We start from the raw sequence: 25,061 nt of genomic DNA on the forward strand, positions 1-25,061 counted from the left end.
ATGGTCCATATTTCGATTCTCCGTTTGGGCAAAAGATCAAATTTAAAAATAATTTATAAAATCTTATATTTGCTTCAAACAAAGAATGTGTTTTACAGATGAGAACGTGGATAGACCTAAATAAAATAGTTTTGAACTAATACTTATTGATTTGTTTTTATATCCTGTAATAGACTTAAACGCGTTTACCTTCCCAACAAACTTTCCAAACGATGATCATGGGTCTAAAATTTTATGGTGCTTTTTTTTACTTTATTATATCAGTTATCTACTATACTTAGAAGTGTAATGCTCGCTGGAAACCACACCCACCTTGTACACAAATGGTCCTGAGTTCAATCCCAGTTTCGACCTAACACCAAATATTTTTCAGCGGTGAAGTATTCCGTCTCATTGATGCTAGTGATATTTTTAAATTAAAATTATAAAATGTATCTTACTTTTTGCCCACAGTAGTATATGCTAAATGTGCTCTAAGAAGAAGAAAACATTTGTTTTTGTTTTTCTAAACGGTGAGGTATATTCTCATCATTTTTTCTTCTTGGCAGATTCTTTCACATTAAACTTAGGTACACGGTCTTTTTTAGCCAATATCGTATTGGATGATTCATCAATATGGACAGTAGAAATGGTCATGTTAATTCTCTTCTCAATAACGCCAATAAAAAGTTTAACATTATGCGATGTCATAGATGTTTTCGAACTTAAAACATTCAAAATTGGAGCATCATCACAAGCCAATTGTCTAAAAACAAATTTATAAATTATTGTAATATTCGTAATAATCTTACTATCTATTCATGGAACTCAAAACCATTCATCTCGAGGCTCGAGGCCATGAAATGATAGTTAATCAAAAAACGAAACGAAACATACCTAAATATTTCCCATATGCCCATAAGCATTTCATGCAAACGTTTATCTAGAATCTCGGCTTTCTCCTTAGCGGCATTATTTTGTGATTTGCCTTTTTCAAGTTGTTCACTAAGATATTCCAAAGATTCTGTCTTCTGTTTTAATTCCTTTTCAAGAAGTTCTGCTTTTTGTCGTTCTGCAAGAGTTCATAAAATGTTGCGATTATTGTAAGAAGGTTTCCGGTTCCGGTGGTTATTTAAACACTCACCAATTTCATCGGTCAACTCCTGAGTGGTATCGTTTAGAACCTCAACTTCATTGCTTAATTCATTGACATAATTGAATAAAGCAAAGTTTTCTTCTTCTTGTCTTTTAAATTGGGCAGCTAGCTTGGCTGTATCGGGTTCTTTATAAAGATCCTGAAATTAGGAAGCAAATGAAACAAGTCAGGAGGAACTGACTACATAACCACTTACTCCAAATCTTCTGGATCAGTGGCATTCAGCTAATTTGGAAAGTCGTATGAAAACAAACAAGGAATGTGAAAAAAAAAATAAGTAGAACCCATATGGCCAATATTTTGAACAACCAATAGGGTGTTACACCTCTGATCTGGTCTACGAATTCGCAAAAAATATTCCTCAATCTCACAATGATATTAGTAAAATTTTTGCACGATGACCTTATGAGTCGGAATGGTTCAAAAGGAGAAGAGAAAGAAAAATGTACCGATATTGTGATGTTGTAGGGTACATACGTACGCTACGCTTTGGTACATCAGTTTGTATCCAGATCAAGGAAGTCTGTGGCTAATGCTTAGTACTAAGTTCGTTTCTGTGAAAAACGAATATGTTCATCTATCTCCGTAAATAGGGTCTCAAACGCAGGGATGTTAACTTATTTATGCGAAATAATATGCCTGCCTATTTTTTCGTGCGAAATATCCAGGGTTGTTTAAAAATGCGCAAAACAAAGATTTCGCATTTATTCCACGCTAACGTTTTTATATGGAGTATAACAGTTTTTCGTGCGAAAACGTGATCTTAGTACTAGGCTTAAGATGGGATACGTCCAGAGTGATCTGGTGGTGAGTCGGATATGTTAGGTTAAAGTGGCAGTCCGATTTATTTCATGCTCTTTACAGACTATCAGTTATTCCGGACGTAATGTCGGTGTTTGTAAAAAATCTTACAGTGTATCGGATCGATACGACTTGTCGACGATGACTAAATAATCGGTAAATGTGTATCGATCCCATAAACATGCAGCAGTATGCCTTCGGACTTAACTTATAATGTGCACAATATATGGATACGTTCGACACGTCCGGAATAACTGATAGCGCATCAGGCTCACTTAACAAACGTGATTATTCCAAAAACATTAGCAGACTTCTTATGTCAACATTTTCCAGTAATCTAAAACTATATGCCCCCAAAAATCTCTTACGCCTTAAACAAAATGCAGGACACTCACACAAGAGGGGTTTAATTGACAGCACAAGCAGCCTTACAATAGTGATGATTTATCTGGAGGAACAGTAGAACCATCCAAATTTCCAACCATTTCACATTTGTGAGGAGGAAATTCCCCTCACAAATCTTGGTGACTCTCGCAAAAACTCTCGATTCAGCTTTCGTGAGGGTTGAGGTTGTAGAAACTTCCCGTATACTATGTCCGTCAATGTATGTATTTTTAATGTCTCCTTTGACTTTCCAAGAAATCTGTTCACTTCTTGTCCGTTTCGGAATCTTTTGGCTGATTGCTTTTGTATACCTTCGTATGGATATCATGAAAGCAGTAACTTACACGGCCTTGGGTCTTGGTTAGATGCGACAAAGACTCAATGTTCCATATAAATACCGCATGTTGTATTAGTCAATCCACCTCATTCAAACGGCCAATCTTCCAATCGGCCGTTGGAAAATCTGGGTTACATTCCTTTGGTCTGCTCAGCATAGACTCAGGATCTGGATGGTTGGCTGGTATCCATGCATGTGCTCTAGGCCTAGGTCTCGACTAGCTCCAAAACGGCTCCTTCTCAAACTTCCCTAATCAGCATCAACGCAATTTTAAGCAATCGAAAGATCTCTGGTCCGGTAAAGGATTAACTTAAATCGTCCTTGATACCTTGATAACTTGATCCGGGGAACTTTTCAAGAAACTCCTATGTTAAGGATATCATCACAAGGATGTCTTTTGTAAGTGAGGCAAACGATTTTTGATCCCTTTTGGACGATGTCAGCTCATTCGGCGATCGTTCCCTTTTGCCATTTTCAAGAATTCCTTGCGCCCATTTTAAGGAATTGCTTTACTTAGCCAACAATGTACTAGGGTCGATTGATCCTAATTTCTAGGTTTGGCTGGGCCGTTGGTTGCAGATGGGATACATCAATTACTAATAGGGATGTATTGACACTTGCCAGATCTTAGTTAGGCCAAAACTGCCGTGGGACGTTTCTTTCCTCCGATGCTATGTGCGGTGTTCGAACTCCGAGAACATGATTAAACTTGTACCTTCTCACTGCTTCAGCCACATAATCCTCATTTATCCTGTTCAAAACTGACTGGTATACGCCTGATCTAGATACTCTCTTTTGTAACGGTGGATCTCGCTTTCCAAAAGGTGAAAGTCAACCCTAACAATTCTGGCTGGTGGTTGGCTATCCAGATACTCTCTGATCTAGATACTCTCTCTTGTAACGGTGGATCTCGCTTTCCAAAAGGTGAAAGTCAACTCTAACAATCCTGGCTGGTGGTTAGCTATCCATAAGATGGGGGTTTTGTTTGTTACTGCAATAACAACCCAGGAGAAACTGCTTTGTGAACATGCAATTGTGTCAACGCACAGGAATGATCTCCATCAAGATTTCTGGAACAGTGCACCTCTCGAACAGTGATGGCCAGAGGTGCACTGTTCCAGAAATGCACTGCGGAGACATCCTTTCGCAATCCTAAGGTCAGCGTTCTGGCAAGTCTGTATGTTATTCCACTGGCCTAAAACTGGCGGGGGAAGTCTTCTTCCTCCGATGCTATGGACGGCGGTCGAACTCCGAGAACATGATTAACTTTGTAGCTTCTCACCGCTTCAGCTATCTAATCCTCATGGATCCTGAATGTTATTCCTGCGTATCACTTGTCTGAGATGTTCACACTGGCGTTTCATAGTTTTCCACTGACCGGCCAATGGCAACATGGTTTTTTCCATACCCCAAATGCTGTCGCAACCGACTTATGGACCTTAGGTCGAATGTAACCCCCGAGAATCTTACGCCATTGACTGTGACATTCAACTCCCTGTAATCCATGTAGTGAATAGTGTGGCTGAGGATTTGGATTTGGCGGCACCATCAAATTTCTAACTGGTAAGATCAGCAAAATTGATGTTTAATCGATCGCAGATGTCATTATCGGTGGGTCCTCATGCCATGATTCTACAGTTTAAGTCCACAGATGATACAACCTCGACGCCGTCAGGTATGGTAGAGGGTAGAGGTTGATCTGTGCCGGATATATCACCCCATCTTGGTGTACGAAGTCTTGACTTTATGTCCCTAAATTAAGCAGTGTCCGAGAGGCCACCCCACATAAGAGAACTCCGTGTTTCTCTCTACGAAGTCTTGATTTGCTATCTGTAAAATCCACGTGCTGCTGAAGCCCGCACAGTTCCTGAAGTGCACCCACTCTGGTTTCGGCAGACTGATCAGTACCGGGATAGGGATTCTCCCCTATCCCGACCAGGAGCAAAAGCTAACGGAAGATGCAGCTCAATTGCAGGGATGTAGCATTAAGCGTATGAACTGGGCCTATCCGGTCCATCAATGTATGTTTTAATCAATGCAAACGCAATATAATTTGAACTTACCTTCATTTTGTCTATAATTCCTTTATAATCTTCCAGTTGTTTCTCAAATGCTTCTTTCTGGGCCAACTTCTTATTGATTTCTCTTTGTTCTAATTCAGGATTTTGTCTTTTCTGACCTTTAATATCGAAGAATTTTTGCAATTTGGCATCGTGTTCTAAGCGACGTTGCATTTCGCGCATTTCCTGGAAAAAAGTTTAGAATAATTTGTAAGAAAATTTTATAAATAACAAGTATATACGGCCGTAAGTTCGGCCAGGCCGAAGCTTATGTACCCTCCACCATGGATTGGGTAGAAACTTCTACTGAAGACTGTCATCCACAATCGAATTACTTGGGTTGCGGTAACACTTGCCGATGGCAAGGTATCTTAAAACTTCCTAACACCGTAATATATACCACATAGTCCATACGTGGTATATATTAAACTAAAAAAGGCCGATTAAATTCGTATATAATTAAGTTTGACAAAATTTTCTATAGAAATAAAATTTTGACAAAAGTTTCTACAGAAATAAAATTTTGACAAAATAAAATTTTGACAAAATTTTCTATAGAAATAACATTTTGGTAGATTATTTTTGGCTCGAGTGGCAACCATGATTATGAACCGATATGAACCAATTTTTGTGTGATTGGGGATCGGCTATATATATCTATAGAACGATATGGACCAATTTTGGCATGGTTATTAGCGGCCATATACTCATACTAACACCACGTTGCAAATTTCAACCGGATCGGATGAATTTTGCTCCTCCAATAGGCTCCGGAGGTCAAATCTAGGGATCGGTTTATATGAGGGCTATATATAGTTATGGACCAATTTTTGCATGGTTGTTAGAGACCATATACTAATTCCATGTAGCAAATTTCAGCCGGATCGGATGATATTTGCTTCTCTTAGAGGATCTGCAAACCAAATCTTGGGATCGGTTTATATGGGGGCTATATATAATTATGGACCGATATGGACCAATTTTTGCATGATTGTTAGAGGCCAACACCACGTACACACAAAAAAAAATTTTCTTATTCAATCACGAAATTAATTGATCCAATTAATTTTTCAATTGAAATGTCTTCAATCACATAAATGATAGTATTAATTAAAAAATTAATTGAAGGTCAATTAAAAAATTAATTGATCCAATTAAAAAATTAATTGATACTATTAATTGTTGTGATTGATTTTTGTTTCAATTAAAAAAAATGTTGATTCATTAAATTTTTAATTGAATATTTTTTCAAACTCAATTAAAATTTTAATTGGAAAATTTTTCGTGAAATTTTTTTCTGTGTACCAAATTTCAACCGGATCGGATGAATTTTGCTCCTCTAAGGGGCTCCGGAGGTCAAATCTGGGGATCGGTTTATATGGGGGCTATATATAGTTATGGACCGATGTGGACCAATTTTTGTGTAATTGGGGATCGGCTATATATATCTATAGAACGATATGGACCAATTTTGGCATGGTTATTAGCGGCAATATACTCGTACTAACACCACGATGCAAATATCAACCGGATCGGATGAATTTTGCTCCTCTAAGAGGCTCCGGAGGTCAAATCTGGGGATCGGTTTATATGGGGGATATATATAATTATGGACCAATTTTTGCATGGTTGTTAGAGGCCATATACTTACACCATGTACCAAATTTCAGCCGAATCGGATGAAATATGCTACTCCTATAGGCTCCGCAAGCCAAATCTGGGGGTCCGTTTTTATGGGGGCTATACGTAAACGTGGACCGATATGGCCCATTTGCAATATCGTCCGTCCTACATCAATAACAACTACTTGTGCCAAGTTTGAAGTCGATAGCTTGTTTCGTTCGGAAGTTAGCGTGATTTCAACAGACGGACGGACGGACGGACATGCTTAGATCGACTCAGAATTTCACCACGACCCAGAATATATATACTTTATGGGGTCTTAGAGCAATATTTCGATGTGTTACAAACGCAATGACAAAGTTAATATACCCCCATCCTATGGTGATATGGACCAATTTCGAATTACTTGGGTTGTGGTATCTTAAAACTTCTCTCTCTCTCATCCACAATTAAATTACTTGGGTTGTGGTATCTTAAATCGTTTTCTAAATTATGAGTTAGTCCATACGTGGTATATATTAGGCAAAAAAGGTATATGTAGGAAGTCTACAAATAATTACGAATCGATATGGACTTTTGCACAGTACGTAGGGAGCAAGAATTGAAATATGGGGGCCGCTTATATGGGGGCTATATACAGTTATGAACTTGATATGGACCAATTTTTGTGCGATGGGGGATCGATTTATCTGAGGGCATGGTTGTTAACGGCCATATACTAGCACAATGTACCAAGAAGCTCCAAAACCAAATCTCGGGATCGGTTTATATGGGGGCTATATATAATTATGGACTGATATGGACCACTTTTGGCATGGTTGTTAAATATCATATACTAAAAGGTGATACGGTCAAAATTTGGTCAATATAAACTTGACGTATTACTTTCAATTTTGCATTTAAAAAACCTGAACACCCCTCATTTTGAAGGTGTGTGTGTGTGTAGAATGTTGCTCCTATTTTGATTTTGGAATTCACTCCTCAGTTGTCAAAATGCCGTCCAAGCAAGAAGAGCAGCGTATCAAAATTTTGCTCGCGCATCGCGAAAATCCGAGCTACTCGCACGCAAAGCTGGCAAAATCGCTAAAAGTTGCCAAATCAACCGTTACAAATGTAATTAAAGTGGTTGGGGAAGTCTGGATCGGGGGGAATCGAAAACCGGAAGCCGCTGAGACGACAAAGAGAGTTGCCGGTAGTTTCAAGCGAAACCCTAACCTCTCTCTCCGAGATGCCGCAAATAAGCTGGGTGTATCGCCTACAACCGTGCATCAAGCCAAAAAACGAGCCGGACTATCGACTTACAAGAAGGTAGTGACTCCAAATCGCGATGATAAACAAAATACGACGGCCAAAACGCGATCCCGGAGGCTGTACACGACGATGCTGACGAAGTTTCACTGCGTGGTAATGGACGACGAAACCTACGTCAAAGCCGACTACAAGCAGCTTCCGGGACAGGTGTTTTATACGGCAAAAGGAAGGGGAAAGGTAGCAGATATTTTCAAGCACATAAAACTGTCAACGTTCGCAAAGAAATATCTGGTTTGGCAAGCCATCTGTACCTGTGGCTTGAAAAGCAGCATTTTCAAGAAATTTACGTGAAAGAGTGTTTGAATAAACGTCTGCTGCCTTTCCTGAAGAAACACGGTTGTTCCGTACTGTTTTGGCCGGATTTGGCATCTTGCCATTACGGTGAAAAGGTCATGGAGTGGTACGCCGCCAACAACGTGCAGGTGGTTCCCAAGGACGAGAACCCTCCCAACACGCCAGAGCTCCGCCCAATTGAGAAATACTGGGCTATTGTCAAGCGGAACCTAAAGAAGACCAAAAAACTGTTAAGGACGAGCAGCAGTTCAAGGCAAACTGGCTTTCTGCGGCGAAGATGGTGGACAAGGTGGCTGTACAAAATCTGATGGCAGGTGTCAAGCGTGAGGCCCGGCAATTCGGATTTGGAAAAGCGAATATATTTCCTGAATTTTATACTAATTGAACTTGAAAAAGAAATTTAATTTGATTTTTTAAATAAACGATTTACACGCGTTTTCCCTTGACCAAATTTTGACCGTATCACCCTTTACCACCACGTACCAAATTTCAACTAGATCGGATGAATTTTGCTTCTCTAAAAGGCACCGGAGGTCAAATCTGGGAATCGGTTTATATGGGGGGTTATATATAATTATGGACTGATATGAACCAATTCCTGCATGATTGTTGGATACCATATACTAACATCACGTACCAAATTTGAACCGAATCAGATGAATTTTGCTCTTACAAGGGGCTCCGGAGGTCAAATCTGGGGATCGGTTTATATGGGGGCTATATATAATTATGGACCGATTTCGACCAATTTTTGCATGGGTGTTTGAGGCCATATATTAACACCACGTACCAAATATCAACTGAATTATGGTCTTCCAAGAGGCTCCGGAGGTCAAATCTGGGGATCGGTTTATATGGGGGCTATATATTATTATGGACCGATGTGGACCAATTTGCATGGTTCTTAGAGACCATATACTAACACCATGTACCAAATTTCAGCCGGATCGGATGAAATTTGCTTCTCTTAGAGGCTCCGAAAGCCAAATCGGGGGATCGGTTTATATGGGGGCTATATATAATTATGGACCGATGTGGACCAATTTTTGCATGGTTGTTAGAGACTATATACTAACACCATGTACCAAATTTCAGCCGGATCGGATGAAATTTGCTTCTTTTAGAGGGTCTGCAAGCCACATTTGGGGGTCCGTTTATATGGGGGCTATACGTAAAAGTGGACCGATAAGGCCCATTTGCAATACCATCCGACCTACATCAATAACAACTACTTGTGCCAAGTTTCAAGTCGATAGCTTGTTTCTTTCGGAAGTTACTATGTAACAAAACGAAATAAAAAATAAGATTAAGGGACTTGTAAGTTATATGAAAAGATGATGTACAGTGGGAGAAAAGATGATTCAATTTGTGAGAGGAAAAGTCCCAAATGTTTTCTCCATAAGGAGTTAGCATAAAGGGCCCAAAATTGAGTTATCTCTCCCAGCCAGATCTATACTAAAGGCTGTGGAAAGGTTCATTCGCCCGAACCGAAACATGTACAGTCCAGGCGTTATTATTACTTTTTTTAAACATATCAAAAAGTTTTTTTTTTTTTTTTTAAATTTGAAATGGGGATTTTTGGGGACGAAAGCATCATTATTTGGGGACAAGAGCCAGAAAAATACTGGCAACACTGTGTGTAATTACAAACAATGCTATTCTGCATATAGTGACTACTTTTTTGAGGTTAATGGCCGTTTTTATACTAATTAAAAATGAATTGAATAAGAAAATAAACCAGGTTTTGTTGCTCACGATGCCAATTATAGCGTCTTGAAATAAGCCGTAGTCAAAATGACGAAGGATGACGTTAGTGTACAAAAAATAAGGATGACTTTCCAGGGTTAAATATGTCGTTTGTTTTACAAAATAATAATAACTGACGGCCAAAGTAGCTCAGTATGCTATATCTTTCTATAATATTTATTTTGTATTTACTATGTAAATGTAATATTATTTAATAAATAAATCTATTTATACCTGAATATGCATGATTTTATCATTTTCGCTGCGGTCCTTTAATAATTGTAGTTTATTACACAACTCCTCCCTTTGATCATATGCCAAAGTTGATTGATCAACTAAATCCATTATGTACTTTTTACCTTCATTATATTTGGTGACCATTGTCTGCCACATATCATTGAATTTAGCTCTAGATCATAAACATATTTTGATTATCATTCCATATAAAAAACAAAACAGAAAACTACATCGACTCTCTTACCTATCCTGTAGCATATGATTTATGACATCTCTTAATTTTGAATTTTCTGTTAAGACATCACTGCATTTTTTATTGACGACATCTAAACGATTTTCTAATTTTATTACGCTTTTCTGGACTTTACATATTGTATCCTTATAACAGCTATCGGGAACTTCCAGTTTGCGCATACAATTGATTTCTTTTTCAATCTAAAATAAAATTCAAAATTAGAAATGCGAACAATTTACAAACCTCAAAATCGGAATGTGTTATAAAGCCACAGTTGTGGATAAATAACCACTGGACATTGATATCAGTATTACCAACATTGTTTCATTATTATTAAGTTCGATTTTAGCCGCTAAAATCAAAAATAAATTAGTAAAAACAAGTATATACGGCGGTAAGTTCGGCAAGGCCGAATCTTATGTACCCGCCACCATGGATTGCGTAGAAACTTTTGCTAAAGACTGTGATCCACAATCGAATTACTTGGATTGTTGTAATACTTACTGATGGCAAGGTATCTTAAAACTTCTTAACAATTACGAACCGATATGAACTATAGACCGATATGGACCAAGTTTGGCATGATTGTTAGAAACTATATACTTGCACAATGAACCAAATTTAAAACGATTCAGATGAATTTTGCTCCTCCAAGAGACTCCGGAGGTCAAATCTAGGAATCGGTTAATATGAGGAATTGTCATTCAACCGTCGAAATGAACGGACGTGTTTTTTAATAGCGGATTGTCTCATCGTAATAAGTACTTATTACGAATTTCAAGTGTGGCTCAGTGGACTGGTATCGACTGAAGTTATAAATTTGGGCAATGACCAAGAGTTAGGCCCAATTAGTCGACCTGCAGACGGGTCGACGGTTTGCGATAATTTGACAAGTCGAACCTTACCTAAGGTAACGACATCAAAAGGAGGTAATCCCAAAAAAAACAAGTACATACGGCCGCAAGTTCGGCCAGGCCGAATCTTATGTACCCACCACCATGGATTGCGTAGAAACTTCTACGAAAGACTGTGATTTAGTCCATACATCGTATATATTAGACAAAAAAGTTATGTATAGTTAAGTCTACAAACAATTACGAATCGATATGGACTTTTTGTACGTAGAGAGCCAGAATTGAAATATGGGGGTCGGTTATATGGGGGTCGGTTATATGGGGGCTATATACAATTATGAACTTGATATGGACCAATTTTTGTGTGATTGGGGATCGATTTATCTGAGGGCCATATATAACTATAGACCGATATGGACCTAGTTAGGCATGGTAGTTAACGACCATATACTAGCACAATGTACCAAATTTCAACTCACTCGGATGAAATTTGCTCCTCCAAGAGGTTCCAAAACCAAATCTCGGGATCGGTTTATATGGGGCTATGTACGATTATGGACTGATATGGACCACTTTTGGCATGGTTGTTAAATATCATATACTACCACCACGTACCAAATTTCAAGCAGATCGGATGAATTTTGCTTCTCCAAAAGGCACCGGAGGTCAAATCTGGGGATCGGTTTATATGGGAGCTATATATAATTATGGACTGATAGGAACCAATTCCTGCATGGTTGTTGGATACCATATACTAACATCACGTACCAAATTTCAACGAATGGCAAGAATTTTGCTCTTCCAAGGGACTCTGGAGGTCAAATCTGGGGATCGGTTTATATGGGGCCTATATATAATTATGGACCGATATCGACCAATTTTTGCATGGTTGCTAAAGACCATATACTAACATCACGTACAAAATTTCAGCCGGATCGGATGAAATTTGCTTCTCTTAGCGGCCTCGCAAGCCAAATCGGGGGATCGGTTTATATGGGGGCTATATAATTATGGACCGATGTCGACCAATTTTTGCATGGTTGTTAGAGACCATATACTAACACCATGTAGCAAATTTCAGCCGGATCGGATGAAATTTGCTTCTCTTAGAGGCCTCGCAAGCCAAATCGGGGGATCGGTTTATATGGGGGCTATATATAATTATGGACCGATGTGGACCAATTTTTGCATGATTGTTAGAGACCATATACTGACACCATGTACCAAATTTCAGTCGGATCGGATGAAATTTGCTTCTCTTAGGGACCTCGCAAGCCAAATCGGGGGATCGGTTTATATGGGGGCTATATATAATTATGGACCGATGTGGACCAATTTTTGCATGGTTGTTAGAGACCATATACTAACACCATGTACCAAATTTCAGCCGGATCGGATGAAATTTGCTTCTCTTAGAGGCCTCGCAAGCCAAATTTTGGGGTCCGTTTATATGGGGGCTATACGTAAACGTGGACCGATATGGCCCATTTGCAATACCATCCGACCTACATCAATAACAACTACTTGTGCCAAGTTTCAAGTCGATAGCTTGTTTCGTTCGGAAGTTAGCGTGATTTCAACAGACGGACGGACGGACATGCTCAGATCGACTCAGAATTTCACCACGACCCAGAATATATATACTTTATGGGGTCTTAGAGCAATATTTCGATGTGTTACAAACGGAATGACAAAGTTAATATACCCCCCATCCTATGGTGGTGGGCATAAGCGTAGGAAGGCCTCTGGGGAGGGGGCTTAGACCCCCCCAGAAAAAATTTAGCCCCCCCCAGAATTTGAAAACCTATTTACGATTTTACATTTTTATAAAAATTAAACAAGTATATACAACCGCACAAAGTTCCGATGGCAATGTTTGAAGTCTGATATTTATGAAATAGAGCTATGATTGAACTTATGGTTTAGTTTAATAACTAAAGCTCCTTTATTATATTGTTTAGCCTGGTTTGGTCATCTTAATTAAAAAATAGTAATTGCACTGAAAAAAAGCATGCCCGATTCTAAAGATTTTGTCTTTACTTTAAAAATTTTGGTATTGATTCCGAGCCAAAGAAGCGGAGAATACAAGTAAGGATATTTTTAGGACACAATTCTCTTTTAAATTTGGGTTTTGTGTATTTGCTTCTAGGAAGCAAATTTTAATTTTTCGCTTTTTCAGATTATTTTCTTCATACGCTATCAAAGTCCTTTAAAAACGAGTTAACGACAACTTTATTTTCAAAATTAAGACTCGACTTCCAATAGAAATTATGCTATGTTTCAAGTAAATAACGTCTTTAAAATAAAGTGTTGAAAATCATGTCCTGGATTTGAACGATTTTTTGCTTTGTAGTCAAGATGCAAAAAGACAACAAATTTAAAGACAATTTCATTAAATTTAAAGAATTTTTCTGAATTAATAAAGTCAAGTTGACCTTAGCCCAAACGTTTTTTCTTTCATGTTATGATACCCATTTTTAAGTGAAATCACTTAATTATAAGGACAATACGACTTGATTGAAAAGTTTATCGACTTTTGGACAAGGAAAAAACTTTATATTAGAGAAATGCGTCTTCTATGCTAAGAAAAATTTGCATTCGTATTTTAAAGACATGAAATCTTTGACCTCAGGACAACATTTTTTTCAGTGTGGTATTAAAACTATTCTTTCATAAATTAATATCTTAATAATGCTACAAAAAAGCGTCGCCAAAAAAGAAGTGAAAATGTTCTTTTTGGGTCCGGAAGTGGTGCAAAATTGGCGGAGAAGCGATGAATGTACACTGAAAAAAATATTATCGTGAGGTCAAAGATTTCATGTCTTTAAAATACGAATACAAATTTTGCTTAGCATAGAAGACGCATTTCTCTAATATAAAGTTTTTTTCCTTGTCCAAAAGTCGATAAACTTTTCAATGAAGTCGTATTGTCCTTATAATTAAGTGATTTCACTTAAAAATGGGTATCATAACATGAAAGAAAAAACGTTTGGGCTAAGGTCAACTTGACTTTAATAATTCCGAAAAATTCTTTAAATTTAATGAAATTGTCTTTAAATTTGTTGTCTTTTTGCATCTTGACTACAAAGCAAAAAATCGTTCAAATATAGGACATGGTTTTCAAAACTTTATTTTAAAGAAGTTTTTACTTTAAACATAGCATAATTTCTACTGGAAGTCGAGTCCTAATTTGGAAAATAAAGTTGCCGTTAACTCGTTTTTAAAGGATTTTGATAGCATATGAAGAAAAAAAGCTGAGAAAGCGAAAAATTAAAATTTGTTTCCTAGAAGCAAGTACACAAAACCTAATTTTAAAAGATAATTGTGTCTTAAAAGTATCCTTACTTTTATTCTCCGCTTCTTTGGCTCGGAATCAATACCAAATTTTTTAAAGTAAAGCCAAAATCTTTGGAACCGAGTATGCTTTTTTTCAGTGTAATAGGAACTCGTCATAGAACGAATGTCCAACGTTTCAACAGCCGTTGCAATAAATTTGCATCACTTCTTACGGTGTGATCCGAATTCAGTGTTTTGAATGTGAATTAAAAAATTGTGTGATATTTTCCCAAATAAATAATTTTTATTTATTCGTTTTTTATTTGATTTTTGGTCGACCTTTTGTTAGAATTATATAAGTATTTATAGAGACCTCGAGCTTCAAGAAACATTAATTTGTAATAATTTTTATATTTGTTTGAATATTTTCAAAAATGATCGATTTTTCTATAATAGATTTAGCATTTTTGTGGCAAAATTTGAATAATTTTTACCATTTTATTTATTCTTACTCATTTTTTAAACTATTTGAAAAAATAAAACAAAAATTACGCATTAAAATATGAAAAAACTGAAGTAAAAAACTTCCTGTGTAGTTAATATAATTAACTTCTTTGTGAGGACATTTTTGGAAGTGCTTTTAAAGTTGTGCCTTTAAAACAAATCCCAATTTTTTTGCTGGGAAAAGTGTGGAACTACTTTTAGTTGCTTTATTATATATTATTTTGATGTATTTTTTCATACATTTTTATGAAATAAAACAATAATTGAACCTATAAGTTCAGTCTATAAATTTTTAGCTAGGGAGCTATAGCCCCCCCTAGGAAAGTTGTCCAGCTACGCTAATGGTGGTGGGTATAATAATATACCCCCCATCCTATGGTGGTGGGTATAAAAAGATTTAAGGAACGCAGAAATGCCTTGTTTATCCTAAAGAAATTAGGATCAGTCGACTCAAGCATGTTGTCGACTAAGCAAAGGAATTCTTGAATTCTGGAATGAGGAAAAGATCACCGGATGAACTGCCATCTTCCAAAAGGGATCAAAGATCGTGTGCCTCAGTGGCAAAAAACGGTCTTGTGATGGCGATTGTTAATTAATAATAAAAGTTCTCCTGATGAAAGGAGACATAGATATAGTTCTTATTCAAGAACCATATGTTTATAGAAACAACATATGTACTCCGGGGTTCAAACTATTGCAGTATACTGGTAATGATGTAAATCGAGCCTGTATAATTGCTAAAACCGAGTTTAACTTGTTTCTGCTTCCTTCAATGTGCAATGCAGACACTGTCGTTGCCAGTTTAGAAATAGCAAATATTGGGTATCTTCGGTCCACATGGAACATGATAGGGAGATGCGTCCATGTGCCGTTAACACCTTAGTTCAGGAGTCATTGAAAACAAAGACAAAACTCATTATGGGATGCGATACAAATGCACATCATAGTATATGGGGAAGTGGTGACATTAATACAAGAGGAGAGTCACTCCTAGAGTTTAATTTGCGTACAAATTTTGTAGTTTGCAATAAGGGAGATGTCCCAACCTTTGTCACTAAGAGGTTTTAGACGTCACCTTGGCCTCGCAAGAACTGAATGAAATGATATCTGAGTGGCAGGTTTTAAGTGAACATAGCTTCTCAGATCATCGCTACATCAGTTTCAAATTTGATGTTCATACCACCAAGACCATAATTCTGCCAAATGTTAGGAAAGCTGATTGGAATATGTATAGGGAATCGTTCAATACGGGAAATACCAGAGACAAATATGAGCACTGTGCAAGATATCGAACACGCAGTGGAGCGGATTACTAAGGCCTTCAACATCTCACTGAAAGCTGCATGCCCTAGAGGGAAGCCAAGGGGGGAAAATCGACTGCCATGGTGGTCTACGGAGTTAAGTAATATGAGGAACTCCTGCAGGAAGTTCTTTAACAAAGCAAAGTCCACCAGAGCTACTGAGGATTGGGACGCTTACAAGAAGAATCTGAGAGGATACAAGCGAGAACTGAGAAAGGCTCAGCGTAACTCTTGGAATGATAACTGCAGCAGTATTGAGAATACGTCCGAGGCTTCCAGACTACGGAAGGTACTAGCATCCACTAACTCCGCTCCAGGTTTCATTAAAACATCGGAGTGCAATTGGACAACGTCCAGTGAGGAGACGCTGGAGGTACTATTGGACACACATTTTCCTGGGAATCAGACGGTTCAACCATGTTCTGGCGGTGCCACAGTGGCTCAGCGGTCATTTCCTATCGAGGAAATTGTATCGGAATCTAGAATAAAATGGGCGTTAAATAGCTTTGGACCATTCAAATCCCCCGGACCTGATGGAATTACTCCGGCGGAGTTACAAGCAGTGACTGATAGAATTTTCCACTGGTTGTCGGCGATATATACAGGATGTATCAACTTAGCATATATTCCAGGAAAGTGGAGGGAAACAAAAGTCGTTTTCATACCTAAAGCGGGAAAAGCCTCTCACTCGAGTGCGAAGGATTTCCGACCAATCAGCTTATCCTCATTCCTACTTAAGACTCTGGAAAAGATTATAGATATTTATCTTAGAACTAGCGTCGTTTCAAGTTTGCTCTCGAAACGACAGCATGCATACTCGAAGGTCTGGTCTACTGAGACCGCATTACATGAACTAGTCAGCTTTATTGAAAGCTCACTATTTGTCAATGAATACACAATCGTGGCGATTCTAGACATCGAGGGGGCATTCAATAACGTCCATCCGAGTTCTATATTAAATGGACTGGCAATTCTGAATGTTGATCGAGGAATACATAGGCTGCTAGACGAACTGCTAATGAGGAGACGTATTTCGGCCACACTAGGACAAGCAGAGGCACTCCCAAGGAGGAGTTCTATCACCTCTTCTTTGGAATGTTGCTATAAACAACCTTCTGGTTTATCTAGAAAAAGAAAGGATAAAAGTGGTGGCATATGCAGACGATGTGGCTGTAGCAGTCAGGGGAAAATTCCCATCCACAATCAGAGATATAATACAGAGAGCCATCCGGATGACTGAGAAATGGACGAAAGAGAATGGTCTTGGGGTAAATCCTGCAAAGACAGAACTAGTCATGTACTGCAAATATCGCAAAACTCCCACGATTAGGCCCATATCCTCAGGGGGTATTGAAATTCCCTTTGGTGAGTGTGCAAAATACCTTGGCGTTATTTTGGAACTGGAAGCTTAACATAATATTGAAGAAAGGGCGAGAAAAGCCACGGTAGCTATGTACTCGTGCAAAAAGGCAATAGAAAACAAGTAAATACGGCCGTAAGTTCGGTCAGGCCGAAGCTTATGTACCCTCCATCATGGATTGCGTAGAAACTTCATCTAAACACTGCCATCCACAATCGAATTACTTAAGTTGCGGTAACGCTTGCCAAGGTAACGCTTGCCAAGGTATCTTAAAACCTCCTAACACCATCTTCTAAATTGTATGTAAGTCCATACGTGGTATATATTAAATCAAAAATGATCGATCCAATACGTATATAATTCAGTTTGACAAAGTAGACATAAAATTTTGACAAAATTTTCTACAGAAATAAAATTTTAACAAAAATTTCTACAGAAATAAAATTTTAACAAATTTTTCTATAGAAATAAACTTTTGACAAAATTTTCTATAGAAATAAAATCTTGGTAGATTATTTTTGGCTCGAGTGGCAACCATTATTATGAACCGAATAAAATTTGAACAAAATTTTCTATAGAAATAAAATTTTGACAATGATGAAAATTTTACTATAAACCGAATAAAATTTTAACAAAATTTTCTCTAGAACTAAAATTTTGACAAAACTTTCTATAGAAATAAAATTTTGACAAAATTTTCTATAGAAATAAAATGTTGGTAGATTATTTTTGGCTCTAGTGGCAACCATGATTATGAACCGATATGGACCAATTTTTGTGTGATTGGACCAATTCTGGCACGGTTGTTACAGATCATATACTAACACCATGTTCCTAATTACAACCGGATTGGATGAAATTTGCTTCTCTTGGAGACTTCGCGAGCCAAATCTGGGGATCGGTTTATATGGGGGCTATATATAATTATGAACCGATGTGGACCAATTTTTTCATGGTTGTTAGAGACCGATATCATGTACCAAATTTCAGGCGGATCGGATGAAATTTGGATCGGTTTATATGGGCGCTATATATAATTATGGACCGATGTGGACCAATTTTTGCACGGTTGTTAGAGACCATATACCAATACCATGTACCAAATTTCAGCCGGATCGGATGCAATTTGCTCCTATTTGAGGCTCCGCAAGCCAAATCTGGGGATCGGTTTATATGGGCTCTATATATAGTTATGGACCGATGTGGTCCAATTTTTGCATGATTGTTAGAGACCATATACCAACACCATGTACCAAATTTCAGCTGGATCGGATAAAATATGCTTCTCTTAGAGGCTCCACAAGCCAAATCTGGGGATCGGTTTATATGGGGGCTATATATAATTAAGGACCGATATGGACCAATTTTTGCATGGTAGTTAGAGACCATATACCAACATCATGTACCAAATTTCAGCCGGATCGGATGAAATTTTCTTCTCTTTGAGGCTCCGCAAGCCAAATCTGGCGATCGGTTTATATAGGGGCTATATATAATTATGGACCGATGTGAACCAATTTTTGCATGGTTGTTAGAGACCATATACCAACACCATGTACCAAATTTCAGCCGGATCGGATGAAATTTGCTTCTCTTTTAGACTCCGCAATCCAAATCTGGGGATCGGTTTATATGGGGGCTATATATAATTATGGACCGATGTGGACCAATTTGCATGGTTGTTAGAGACCATATACCAAATTTCAGCCGGATCGGATGAAAGATGCTTCTGTTAGAGGATCCACAAGCCAAATCTGAGGGTCCCTTTATATGGGGGCTATACGTAAAAGTGGACCGATATGGCCCATTTTCAATACCATCCGACCTACATCGATAACAACTACTTGTGCCAAGTTTCAAGTCGATAGCTTGTTTCGTTCGGAAGTTAGCGTGACTTCAACAGACGGACGGACGGACGGACATGCTTAGATCGACTCAGAATTTCACCACGACCCAGAATATATATACTTTATGGGGTCTTAGAGCTATATTTCGATGTGTTACAAACGGAATGACAAAGTTAATATACCCCCATCATATGATGGAGGGTATAAAAAGTGGGGACTAACACCAAAAATTGTGCATTGGCTATACACGACAGTGGTTAGACCTATAATGCTATATGGTGTTGTAGTCTGGTGGCCGGCACTTCAGCAACCGACAGTTCAGCGTATGGCGTGCTTGTGTATCTCAGGCGCATTCAGTAAGACAGGAACAGATTCCCTTAATGTCATGTTGCATCTATTGCCTTTAGACATTTTGGCCAAACAGTCAGCTGCAACAACGGCTGTGGGGTTGTGCGAGCTATCGCTGTGGTCGGAAAAAATGTACGGTACAGTTCGGTCCTCAAAATAATGCCAGATGTTGGCCGGCACTTCAGCAGCCGACAAGTTTAGATAAAGTTCAGCGTGTGGCGTGCTTGTGTATCTCAGGCACATTCAGTAAGACAGGAACAGATTCCCTTAATGTCATGCAGCATCTATTGCCTTTAGACATTTTGGCCAATCAGTCAGCTGCAACAACGGCTGTGCGGTTGTGCGAGCTATCGCTGTAGTCGGAAAAATGTTACGTTCACAGTTCGTTCCTCAAAATAATGACAGAGGTGTCTAACGTAGTGGATTACACTTTGGAGAGACCACTTTTCGACAAAAAATTTGAAACTCTAATTCCCAACAGTGAGGCGTGGTGTACACAGACCCCGGGGAATAAACAATATATAGATTTCTATACTGATGGCTCCAAATTGGATGGACAAGTAGGTTTCGGAGTATATTCTAAAGATCTGGAACTTCGAATAGCGAAAGGATTACCTAATCACTGTAGTGTTTTTCAGGCTGAAATATTAGCAATAAGAGAGGTGGCGAATTGGCTAAGAAGTAATGTTCCAAAAAATGTTGATATTAATATATACTCAGACAGTAAACCTGCAATAAAATCCTTGGGCTCTGTGTTACTTAACTCGAAAACGGCCATCGGCTGTCGCAAATCTCTCAATGAGATGGCTGAGCAGCACTATATTCACCTAATATGGGTGCCTGACCATAGGAACATACCGGGGAACTGCGAGGCGGATGAATTAGCAAGACCAGGGACTACCTAACATATTCCAGGGGAATTAGAATCTGTTGGTATGCCCCTGGCTGCAAGCTCATACTGCGTGCACCCAAAAAAAAGTGAACCCACCGTGGGTTTATTTTAGAAAATTTTAACTAAAATAGCTTTCTAATTGCAACATGTTACATACTTTTTGTCAAATTGAAGAACAATTATTACAAATAATTAAATTTTTTCTGTAATTTAAGAAAATTGCATATGTTGAAAGAAAAAAATTGGATTTAAAAATAGTTAAAATGCATTGCATTACATTTTTAGTAAAATTTATTAATATGAGAGACTTATGAACTCAATTTTAGCAAACTTCTGCCATTTTAGGAAAATATGAACTATTTAATTTTTTAGTAAAATTGTGCACTATATTTGTATACAACTTTTTTTTCTTATTTTTAGTTCACGTCATTAAAGTTAGCATAAAATTATTCAAATAAGAAACATTTACTCATATTGTGCTAAATTTAACTAAAATCAACTAATCTTCATGAACTAAAATAAAGTTTCGTTGGCATTAGAGCCCCTTTTATCTGGGTGTGAAAAGGCTGGCAAATGTTCGATGGGAGAATTGCAAGGGTTGAAAAGATACCAAGCCAATATGGCCCCATTTAAACTTAAACCGAACACTAAATATGATAGTGTTCTCGAGACGTCAGATAGGAGATTTTGCAAAAACTATTGGCGCGAAGTATAATGACTATTGTATGAGCTGTCATGATGCGGAGGAAAAGGAATCAATTAAACACCTCTTGTGTGAGTGTCCTGCTTTTTGTGTAAGGCGTAGGCGAACTTTAGGAGCATATAGCTTTAGATTACTGGCGGACGTGGAAAACGTTTACTTAAGCAGTCTGTTAATGTTTTTGGAACAATCTGGTTGGTTCAACAGAAGAAAATAATCGAGAAGGTTCAGCGGTTAAAACTGAAAGTGCCCACATGTAATAGGTGTTTTTAGTTAATGTGGTATCACAATGGACTGAATAGTCTAAGTGAGCCTGAAACTTAATCGGGCTGCCACTTTAACTTAACCTATGGGGCTATATATAATTATGGACCGATATGGACCAATTTTTCATGGTTGTTAGAGACCATATACTAACACCACGTATCAAATTTCAACCGGGTCGGATGAAATTTGCTTCTTTAATAGGCTCCGCAAGACAACTATGGGGGTCGGTTTATATGGTGGCTCCGATATTGCCCATTTGCAATACCATCCGACCTACATAAATAATATTAGGAAGTTAGCCTGATTTCAACCGACGGACGGACGGATGGACGTGGCTAGATCGACTCAGAATTTCACCACGACCAGAATATATACACTCATAGAAAAATGTCTGCTAAAAACAGCAGTCGATATCTGCTGTTATATTTTTGTACTTCAGGGCCTAATGAACAACAATTTATAAAATTTTTAGGTTATGAATTTTTCCCCAAATCATATTTAAGAACCAAAAGTAGTTTTTGGTATATTTTTGCACTGTAATATACTTACAAGCTCCTAAATACGTTCAGAAAACATTTTGTTCGCTGTTATGCCTCAATTCGATAAATATTCAGATTTTTGGTCAAATACTATAGATATTCATAAAATATTGTTTTAATTATGTTAGGATAACTCCTAAGTTGACATTTATATTTGTTTTAGCCAAAATAAAACATGTTTTAGTGTAATCGAGCTTAAAAAATAGCAGGAAATGTTTGCTATTTCAGCAAACAATGACTGCTGTCCCTTTTTCAGCAGACATTCTGCTGTTTTAGCAGACTTTTCTGCTGTCCCTACTAACAAATTTCTTTGGGTGTATATATACTTTATGGGGTCTTAGAGCAATATTTCGATAATATACCCCATCCTATGGTGGAGGGTATAAAAAGTATAAAATTATACCTCTTTGATATAACTTGATAGGAAATAATCCAAAGCAACTTTTTATAAAGTTTATATTCTTTAATATGGCTTATTAAAGAAAAGTAATCTTGAAAAATGGCGTTTCTAGTGGCTAAACTGGAACTTAATACCCACCTTAAAGCCCGGTATGCACATCTATCGGAAATTTCATTTACATGCCAATGACACCGTTTTGCCATGAATTTCTTATGGCAGTAAAATGTATACAATCGATAGCAATGACTCACGAATTTTCGGTATGGGTAGCCGGAAATTACGTTAGAAGTACTTAACAGGCTTTATACAGTTACAAATTTTGGAATCGATACTTTTTCCCGGACGATTTCATTTTACTATCGTACGTATTTATCAACTATTAATACCATTAACTATTATTGATGGTTCAAACTTCAAATGGTACCGTCATAGAAAGACTTGCAACTAACTTCAAACACAGATATCGAAATTCAGAATGTAAACTGGTAAAAAACGAAAGCCATCTAGTATTACTTGTAATGTCCAGTGGTTGTGATGGATCTTCCCTAGGTTAGGTTAGGTGGCAGCCCGATGTATCCACTGGTGAACTTCTCTCTTATCTCTTATATATGAAGCCACTTAGAGAAGCTTTGAAACTCTAAGAAATGACACCACCATTACTGAGGTTAATGATGGATTTTCCCTAGGTCCATGTACATTGTTCTCCACATATATTGTTCTTGCTCTATACTATTATACCTTTTTTATATGGCCTTCCAATTCCCACAAATTAATACGTTCGGTTTGCAAGGAACGTTGAACATCTGCCTCTTGTAATTGCAAAGTGGATAAGTTCTTCTCTTTCTGAAATATTTATTAATCATAGAAAGCATATTTTCTGCAGTCATATTCGTAAAAACTTACAACTACACTTTTCTTGGCATGGGTACCACCTTCCAGAGTAATAATTTCTGTAGTCAACAACTGGTGCTCCTTTTGGAGGCCACTTATCATATGGTTTTGTTTCTTCAATTGCTTCGTCTTATAGTCCAAAAGGCCTCTTAATTCCAGCTGCAAGGTGCGCAACTGAAAAAAGATTGAAGCTGTCGCAAACTATGGTTGGAAATTAATTTTAGTGGTTTACCCACCTGCCGTTGCAGTCGTTCCAATTCGGCATTAGCCAATTGGTCTAATTCCGCTTGATTACTCATTGTCAAGAAAATATCATTTTATTTCCTTTTAAAAATATCAGTGAAATTGTCAGCTTAAGTTTATTCTTAAGCTGATTTGAGGATTAGTAAACAAGTAAATGGTCACCTTGGAAATGTAATAAACATTGTTTGTAATAAACATTGTTTTCGACTATAAAGCTACTTACCGTTACTTAAGTGAAATTCTCTTGAATTCTAATATTGAAGTACATATTTCTATGTGGCCACTGTTGTAACATTTTTGTCCGTTACAAGGGTTCCAAACTATGGCACCTTTGTTTCGTTGGAATTAAACATTTCCTCGGCAATAAACTTGAATCCAGACAGGCAACGTACCAATTTTTAGCATTCATGTGAATTGAAAAATAATATCATTCTGTAATAAAAATTTACTACATGTTATTGCTTGAAGTAACCTTTATCTAAATAACTTACCATAATTGTCTCTGGATAAATTGCTAAAATCTTCAATGAACGACTTTATTTTCTTCGAAAATTCAACAGTCTTTGTCTTTTCCTCTCTCTCTGGCTCTATTTCTATTGTTTTTAACTGTTTCTATGTCTCTAAGGCCAAACTAGTAATACCTTGGGCGAAAATGTGATATGGATGCTTCCGGGTAAAAGACTATGGCATTCATAACTAAACCGTTTTGCTAATACAGCACGAGTCATCCCTATTAGCAAATGTGTCATGTCCGGAATAAACCATATTCGATTCTTCAACGGATTACAGAAGATCATTCCGGCAAGTATTTAGCTTTAACCTTTTCACAAGTATATGTACGACAATTGCTATAAAATTTTTGGGAAACCGGACGGACATTGATCGGCGGAAACGCAACACACATCAAATCCACATTGATGAGCTATATAAATGCATTGGCCTATTGCACTCTTTAACCGTCCGATTGTATTTAGACCAGTTTCTATAATGTCGTAGTGCAATACGTACTGCCATTCACTTGCAATGCTGTTCAAAGCAAACACCGACATGACCGAACTTCATCATCATCTATGTCTGCCGTTACATTTTCATCGTACGACAGACAAACTTTGCGATGTTGATTGGCAGACTTTCCGCAAATGCATTTCCTTTACTTGTGGATAAAAAAACGTTAAAACATACCCCTGAAAGTTCTCTCATAAAATTCATTATAAGTAAAATATAGATTCTGCACATCGATATAAGGGGTTTCCATAGAAATGTCAGTTTCGGGTATGTACTCATTAAAAGACTCCAGCCGACCTTTAAAATTAAAAACGTTTATACTTTGATGATTTTTGAACACCACCAGCTTCATATTCATTAACGACAAAATTCGATTCAATAAAGAGAGACTGTTGAACCATTTCGCTTGGGAGTATGGCTAAATGTTCCAGGGTAACGTAGTCTAAAAAGTTAAAAAAGTAGATTACAAAG

The 25,061-nt window shown here is 37.6% G+C and overlaps 1 protein-coding gene and 1 long non-coding RNA gene across 2 annotated transcripts in view; both read right to left on the reverse strand.

The window, feature by feature from the left end:
- LOC142236875 (uncharacterized) overlaps window positions 1–25,061 on the reverse strand; it is a 391,437-nt gene that overhangs the window by 349,416 nt on the left and 16,960 nt on the right. The window lies entirely within an intron of this gene.
- On the reverse strand, window positions 491–23,716 carry Ccdc114 (Coiled-coil domain containing protein 114). The gene is made up of 9 exons (XM_075306442.1): window positions 23,579–23,716; window positions 23,355–23,516; window positions 23,190–23,294; window positions 10,173–10,363; window positions 9,926–10,100; window positions 4,721–4,903; window positions 1,124–1,274; window positions 877–1,051; window positions 491–745 (listed from the first exon to the last, which is right to left on the reverse strand). Exons 1-9 carry the CDS (start codon window positions 23,639–23,641, stop codon window positions 529–531), a joined length of 1,422 nt encoding a protein of 473 aa, XP_075162557.1. The 5' UTR covers window positions 23,642–23,716; the 3' UTR covers window positions 491–528.

The sequence above is a fragment of the Haematobia irritans genome, chromosome 4 (assembly GCF_050003625.1).
Source record: "Haematobia irritans isolate KBUSLIRL chromosome 4, ASM5000362v1, whole genome shotgun sequence".
Classification (NCBI taxonomy): Eukaryota; Metazoa; Arthropoda; class Insecta; order Diptera; family Muscidae; genus Haematobia; species Haematobia irritans.